We start from the raw sequence: 8,064 nt of genomic DNA, 5'->3' as shown, positions 1-8,064 counted from the left end.
AGAATGTGACTTGAAAAGTATGAAAGGTACTATTTTTATTTATTAACTTAACTTAACTTAAAATGAATTTTCACCGAAACACTGAAACCGAAATTGAAGTTTTGTTTAATGTGCTTTAGCAAACTTAAAAGTGATATTTTTATTAATTTGCTTTAAATTATTCAAACATTTTTAATTATTAGTGAAGCACCAAACTATTTATTTATTTACTTTTGTTTAGCAAAACCAAAATTAAACTTTGTGTTTAATGTGACTTTGCGCTTAAAAAACTTGGAAAAACTTAAAAGGTACTAATTTTACTTACTTTACTTTCGTTTTTAGTATTTTAGAAATGTAAAATTATTATTATTATACTGTAAGTGAAGGACCAAAATGTTTGTTTTTTTCTTTTTTTTACAGAAATGCTGAATCCGAAATGAAAGTTTGAATTTAGCCATGAACCAAAAAGAAAATTTTTGTAATTAAATTTGGGTAATTGAGTAGTTGAACTAAGGTGATAAATTAAACCAGTAATAAGTAGTAAGTTCTTTGAGAGGTGACTTGTTGCTGACATTTCAGCCAAACAAGTTCTACATACTTCTACTCTAGCATCGTTTTTGGTCACTGTGAAGTGTGTCCACACAGCTGACATCTTTACTGTTGTACTTCATCCATGTTGTGTGCACAAAATGAACACTGACACATTCAAAACGCATAATCAGTGAAACACTGATTATTCAAAACTGTTCATTTGAATCTTTTTTTTATGTTTCGGAGTTCGGACAAATACTTTCAGTTTCTGTTCATCACTGTTGTTGTTGTTGCATATATTTGCATACATTTAGCCTACTGGCAGTTATAATTACAGTAGTTACTAGTTATCGATATGCACCAAGAACTTTTTAATATCGATCCATCTGTATTAAAAATGCTACATTTAGAGGCCATCTACTTAGCTTATCTTCTGTTCGTTGGGGATGAAGTTGATGGGACAGTGGTTTGGTTGTGATGACAGTGTCCTGCTGTTTTGGAGAAACTTCCTCACACATTAATAAGGTTTGACTGCACCATTAAACGACTGCGGCAATGTTGATGTTCTATCTTTCTCTTGGATGTTATAAGTTGCACTGAGTAAATACAGCTGGATAAAACAAAAGCTGTGTCCGTCTTCATTTTAGGCTGCAAAGCAACAAAATGTCATTATTTAAAAGGGGGGTGATTCTTTTCTATACACACTGTATATTTGGATGCTTCATAGTGAGTAAATGATAACTCATTTAAAAATTTTGGGTGAACTATTCCTTTATATTTTGCAATTAGGTTCATGTATATAGATTTGATTTGAGTCAATTTGATGCAGTATTTGTGATTGTACTGACGCAGGCTCCAAGGGTGCACATGGTGATTGGGTATTTCCTACTTTCCCACTTTTTGAGATTCTTCCTAATAAAATGAGAATCTCTACAAATGATTGTTGTGATTTATTGGGGAAATGCACATTTAGATTCTCGATAGTATTAAATATTATATTTGGATGCTTGATGGTACCTAGTCTTCCTGTCTCTTTGCGTCAGTGTTGAAATACTTTTTTGATTTGACAACATTCTGTGCAATAATTGTTATTGTATTAATGCAGGCTCAAAGGGCGCACATGGTGATTGGGTATTTCCTGCGTTCCCGCATTTTAAAAAAAAATTCCTATTTAAATTTGAATCTTTTCAAAAGAGAATTGCGATTTTCTGGGGAAATGGAATTTTAATTCCTCTGTAATATTAAATATTATATTTGGATGCTTGATGGTGAGTAAATGAAAACTAATTTTCATTATTCCAAGTTATTCCTTTTATTATTAAGTTCTTGCAAGTAGTTATATTTAAAGCAAGTAAATTCTGTTGTAATTACTGACACAGGCTCCCCGGGTGCACATGGTGATTGGGTATTTCCTGCTTTCCCGCTTCTTGAAATTTTTCTCAAAATCGAACATGCGTTTCCTGCATAAGCACTACTGCTCAATGCATGTGTGCTGTGCTAAGCTAACCACTAAGCCGTGGCACTATATTTTTATACTTCCAGCTCCTGTTTATTCCTTCAACTACTTTCCATCAATATTTCCACATTAATCCCCACAAACTTGTTAACCAAATGCTAGTGTGCAGCGTTACAAACAATAACAGTCAGGCTGAAAGCTGTAGCTCTGCAAGAGGCACAGGCATCCCGGCCTGACGCTCCCCTCTCGCCGCTGCTCGCACACGCTCTGTTGCCATAGCAATGCCCTGTAAAGGCGGGAGGCAGCATGCTTGCAAGGTGGATCCATTAGTGCAAAGTGCAATTTAAATCCCAAAAAGCCAAGGTAAAAGTAATCTTCAAATTGAGGATTAAAAGGAAAGATTGCACAAAGCTTTTGCTTAGCTTGTGTCTTTCTTGGCTGGCTGCTGTGATGTTTTTGTCCTCATCAATCAGACTCAGCAGATAAAATGTACCTCAGCTTGACAGGAAATCACTTTTTGTTATCTTAAACATTAAATGCTTGCAATATTTAAAATTTGTAATAAATATTTTGACATTTTAAATATAAATTGTGATTTTCTTTCTTGCTTTCTATCTTGCTTGCTCCAGGTTTGCTGTGTTTGTTTTAGGGATGCACACTTTGGCCAAAACAGGTGTCATTATATATCAATATAACTATACAATTTAAAAAAGTAAAATAAATATATTGATATATTTACAACATTTTTGGCCAAACATATATGAAATATTTATTCAGTAAAATGGCAGTCTTTGCATTTTGATAATCAGTACAGCTCTACCCAGATGCGAGTATTTCTGGGTGCATTTGTGATGCTGTGAAGAGCAGGGACTGCTGGGAGTGGAAACACAGGGCAGTGCTTGATGTTTCTTCTTTCTGCAAGGACGGATAAATATGAAAAAGTTACTTTTTGGCATATGGGTTTTGCATTACATAACGGCCTAATTTTGTATTTGTGGGCTGTGTTTGTTTTAGATCTTCAACAGGAATGTGATTATAAATGTAATTTTTTGTTTTATTTTTGGACTTGATTAAATATTTTTAATAAAATAATGACAATAAATTTTTTTTATCTGGTATAAAGTAACACTTAGCAAGCATAACAAGGCATAATAAATCAGCAGTGACAGTTCATTGCTTTAGAGACATTTAACATCAATCAGCTGGAAGGGCAGTCACATGAACACCGTTTATTAGATGTGCTTGACTCTTCTTGCAACTGATTCATTGTTTGCCCAATGTGCACCAGTTTCTTTCACTGGGGTTTGCTTTCAACGAATCAAAATCAATATCTGGCTCAAGTGTTTTATCTCTCTCTGTGCCCACAAGGTTTTTAATAAGACAGCCACTGTTTAATTTGTGGTTTATATATAATGTAGATGAGTTTGTTTCTTTATCAGAACAAATTTAGCATTACATAATTTGTTCAGCAATGAATCCTCTGCAGTGAATGGGTGCCGTCAGAATGAGAGTCCAAATAGCTGATAAAAACATCAAGATAATCCACAAGTAATCCACATCAGTCCATTAATTAATGTCTTGTGAAGTGAAAAGCTGCATGTTGTAATGAACAAATCCATCATTAAGATGTTTTCAACCATCCATAATATTGCTTTCTCCAGTGAAAAACTCATCTCTTCTGAACACTGTTTACAAGTGAAATCAGTCCAAAATCAGTTCTAAACAAATATATCAGTGTGTCTTGATGTGAGAAGACAACAGGGGATGAACTTTTTTACTGGAGGAAGCGTTGTTATGGATCTTAAACATATATTTTGACCAGAAGCGACAGTTTAAAGTTGAAACATCATGATGGATTTGTTTCTTACAAAGATGCAGCTTTTCACTTCACAAGATGTTAATTGATTACGGGCACTTTATGTTAGTCCAGTCAGGGTAAAGTCATGAGAACTGCGTCAGAGTCACTTTGCTCCTGCAGCGCCTGCTGGGAGCCAAAACAACAAAAGCACTCTGGAGGGTTGAGGTTTCTCTGCACACTGAACATTAATCCATGGAGAAAACAAACAGATGGGATGATGAGTACACTAGACGGATGAATACAGCGGTTTGAAGGCCTACACAAGTGATTCAGTGCATTGATGATGGCACAGTGATCGCTGTACAGTTCCTGCCAAAATTGCTTGAGGTTGTGGGTCTTTTTCTCTCTAATGAGAAGATAAATTCTTTCTGGTCTATTTTTATCACCATCATTATCAACTATCTGAATGGCATAGCATAAATCAGTTGGGTTAGTGCTGCATACATTTTCCACATTTCAGAGGGAGTACAATAGAGACAGAGCGCATGTAGGCCACGCCCACACTGGGGGGGGGGGGGGGGGGGGGTCACACCTGTCAATTTCGCTCATCATGTGCAAAATATTATTTATAAAGTTGAGGCCGAGAGGATGGGCCCCCAGTAGGAGCAGAAGCGACTGTGCTATCTCAGGGAAGATTATAATTGGGTCAAGCAACGGGGGAGCGATGCTGGCGTTTCCAGGGCAACAACCTCCAGAGAGGAATGACTAACTGCCAACTGACAAGTGATAACTGTCAGCAGGGCTAGGCAATATGGCCAAAAAAATTATCACAATACATTTCAAACATTAATTTCTTTCAAGTTTAAAGGCAGATTTTTGCTCATTTTTATATGAAATGTAATTATTCTGACTGTTTGAGTCTTCCACAGTAGCATACATTTTGATCATGAGATCACAGTTAAAACCACACATATAGCACCTCAATACTATGGTAAAAATATGGTTTGTAGATATTTGAATGAAAAACTGTAGTCTTTACATTTGGTATTTAGCTATATCTTAATCACAAAAGTACTGTAATTATATTCCATTACTCCTTTAATATGTTTAGTACATGTGTGACCCTGGACCACAAAACCAGTCATAAGGGTAAATTTTTTAAATTTGAGATTTACTATCATCTGAAAGCTATATAAATAAGATGTATGGTTTGTTAGGATTGGACAATATTTGGCCGAGATACAACTATTTGAAAATCTGGAATCTGAGGGTGCAAAAAAATCTAAATGTTGAGAAAATCGCTTTTAAAGTTGTCCAAATTAAGTCCTTAGCAATGCATATTACTAATCAAAAATTAAGTTTTGATATATTTACGGTAGGAAATTTACAAAATGTCTTCATGGAACATGATCTTTACTTAATATCCTAATGATTTTTGGCATAAAAGAAAAATCGCTCATTTTGACCCATACAATGTATTTTTGGCTATTGCTACAAATATACCCCAGCGACTTGAGACTGGTTTTGTGCTCCAGGGTCACATATAATAAAATTCAATATGAATATCCCACATTTCTGCCACAATACCATGGTGCAGTTAGTGTTACTAGAGTAAATGTATGGTATATGACGGTGATTTGTAGATTTAAAGTCTGTCAGCAGCAATTTAACATGCTTTTTATTGTTTTGTCGTTCACAGAGCGTCCACCTGTCCATGATTGACACGCTGATGATGGCGTATACAGTAGAGACAGTGAGTGTGGAGAAGGTGATGGCCTGCATGCAGCAATACTCCACTGATTACCCAGACGGAGACGTGCCCTATGACACAGAGGATGCCGTCACTAGCTGGATGAATAAGGTATTTTTGCTCTTTTGTAAATCTTAAGCTTACCCATAATGCAATGCGAATGCATGTACTGAGCCTGATCATCATCTTATGCATTGTACTATTAACACAGACAGAGGTTTGTTGCACTTTTAAGCTGACTTGAATATTTCCTTGTTGGCATGTGTGATCTCTGAGGGCATCTTTGAGTGTAGGTGAAGGGGCGTCCCGGGACTTTTGTTTACATTCCCTTGCAGGCCAGCTGTACAGGCAGCCTAAATCATACACACATGCTAAACAGGCCATGAGGGACTGCAGGAAATTTCTGTTTCTTGTTTCAGATTCATTCTTAAAATTGGACCATCATTTAATGAATTAATGTTGCCATAAACCAGGGGTCTCCAAACTCGGTCCTGGAGGGCCGGTGTCCTGCAGAGTTTAGCTCCAACTTGCCTCAGACACACCTGCCTGGAAGTTTCTAGTATGCCTAGTAAGAGCTTAATTAGCTGCTTCAGGTGTGTTTGATTATAGTTGGAGCTAAACTCTGCAGGACACCGGCCCTCCAGGACCGAGTTTGATGACCCCTGCCATTAACAATACAAGATATGAATATATACAGCAAACCAGCAAATATATCAATATGAATAAGCAATAAAATGATATAATACATGTGGGGATTTCCAAACATTTTTGTCATTTTACATGAAGATGAGATTTTAGGTTTATAGTTCAATAATTTAACAACACATTGGCATGTTTACAGTTCTCTGATGTCAGTTAATGGCCATGTGACATGCAAACAAATAAAATATTTCTTTTGTTTTTATTTATTTATTTCCATAGTTTTTTTTAATGATTAATTTGAATTGTACATTTTTATGATTGAATGAATTATTAGCTTTTCACAAACTTAATATAATATAATATAATAATATATTGACCTAAAATATGTACTTAAAGTACCTTGTGATTTTAAGGTAATATTTTAGTAATTTAATATTTGCATATTTTCCATTGTCTAATGTTGGTTAATGGTCACATGATGCAGGTACATAAATATGTCATCTTCTTTTGTTAAGTGAAGTTAAATTTATTTTAAATGATTTATTTATTTTAATTGTACCTTTGTATGATTTCATTAATTATTAGTATTTCATCAACTCCCTGCAGTTCCCTCACTATCTCCAGTTTTGGAAACAATATCATATCATATATCATATCATAATAATATTATATTATATTATAATTAATATAATATAATCAGATTAATTTGTATGTAAGTGTGTGTTTGAACTAAAAGAAATGGCAGTGATTTTAAGCTCAAAAACTCCTCTGTGTTTTACTCATTTTCAAGGTGAATGAATACTTGAAAGAAATCATAATGCAGGAGCAACGGAGGACGGAGGCGCAGAACGCAGAGCCTGTTGAGAATCCAAAGGTAAGTGTGCACTTCCTGTTCTTGCTCCAAAGCAGCGATGATTCAAAAGTCACATTTCATTCGTCAGCGATAAAGATGGATTTTTGTCATAGTAAGCTCTCGTACGTTTCTGAAATCTGCTTAAAACAACGTTCTGCCAGCATGCCAGTGAAATTTCTATTCATCATGCCTCAAAACTCAAATACTTGTACAGATTATTCAGAAACTCATGTATTCTGATACTGAATACTGTACTGTACAATACAAGTAATGGATTACTTAAATACACTCTTGAATTCACAAACTTGAACACAACAATAATGCAGAAGATTTGGGAATACTCATCGCTTAAAGGATTAGTTCACCCAAAAATGTAAATTAGACTGTGTTTTACTCACTCCCGAGGCATCCTAGGTGTATATGACTTTCTTCTTTCAGACGAATCCAGTCGGAGTTATATAAAAAATTGTCTTTGATCTTTCAAGCTGTTTAATGCCACTCAGCAGGTGTTGCTTTGCTTCAGTCCAAAAGAACTTAAATAAAATTCATCCATCCGTAAAAAAAAAAGTGTCTCACACGGCTCCGGGGGGTGAACAAAGGCCTTCTGTAGCGAATCGATGCGTTTTTGTAAGAAAAATATCCATATTCAAAACATAATAATCACTTTAATCTAGCTTGCGCTCACTGTTGTACACAGAAGCAGTTCCGGGCGGATGACGTATGAGGTCAGCTTTGCGCATGCGTCGCTCAGAAGTGACGCATGCGGAAGCACAGCGGAGAGATCAAAACAAAACAACGGTCACTAATTAGAAGTACAAAACGAGGATTTGTAAAGAAGAATGTCGGAGGATTTTGATATAAGCCAAGAGGAGACTGGTTTTCCTTTGCTAAAGTAATGAAACTTTGCTTCCTTTGATCCTGTAAACAAACGTTGGTTTTCACGAGACTCACCGGCGCATGCGCAGCGCTGAACTCATACGTCATCCGCCCGGAACTGCTTCTGTGTACAACTGTTGGCGCAAGCTACATTAAAGTGATTATTATAAGGGATGCAC

At 35.8% G+C, this 8,064-nt stretch overlaps 1 protein-coding gene across 1 annotated transcript in view; it reads left to right on the top strand.

The window, feature by feature from the left end:
• LOC107586444 (calmodulin-regulated spectrin-associated protein 2-like) overlaps window positions 1-8,064 on the top strand; it is a 42,998-nt gene that overhangs the window by 14,603 nt on the left and 20,331 nt on the right. Inside the window, exons 3-4 of the mRNA XM_016273812.1 lie at window positions 5,464-5,625; window positions 6,947-7,030. Coding sequence (XP_016129298.1) covers window positions 5,464-5,625; window positions 6,947-7,030 — 246 coding nt within the window. The remainder of the gene's footprint in view (window positions 1-5,463; window positions 5,626-6,946; window positions 7,031-8,064) is intronic.

Source organism: Sinocyclocheilus grahami, unplaced genomic scaffold (genome assembly GCF_001515645.1).
Source record: "Sinocyclocheilus grahami isolate Dianchi unplaced genomic scaffold, SAMN03320097.WGS_v1.1 scaffold81.1, whole genome shotgun sequence".
In the NCBI taxonomy this organism is placed as follows: domain Eukaryota; kingdom Metazoa; phylum Chordata; class Actinopteri; order Cypriniformes; family Cyprinidae; genus Sinocyclocheilus; species Sinocyclocheilus grahami.
Note: the sequence above shows the minus strand (reverse complement) of the source record. Positions and strands in the feature narration are given on the sequence as shown.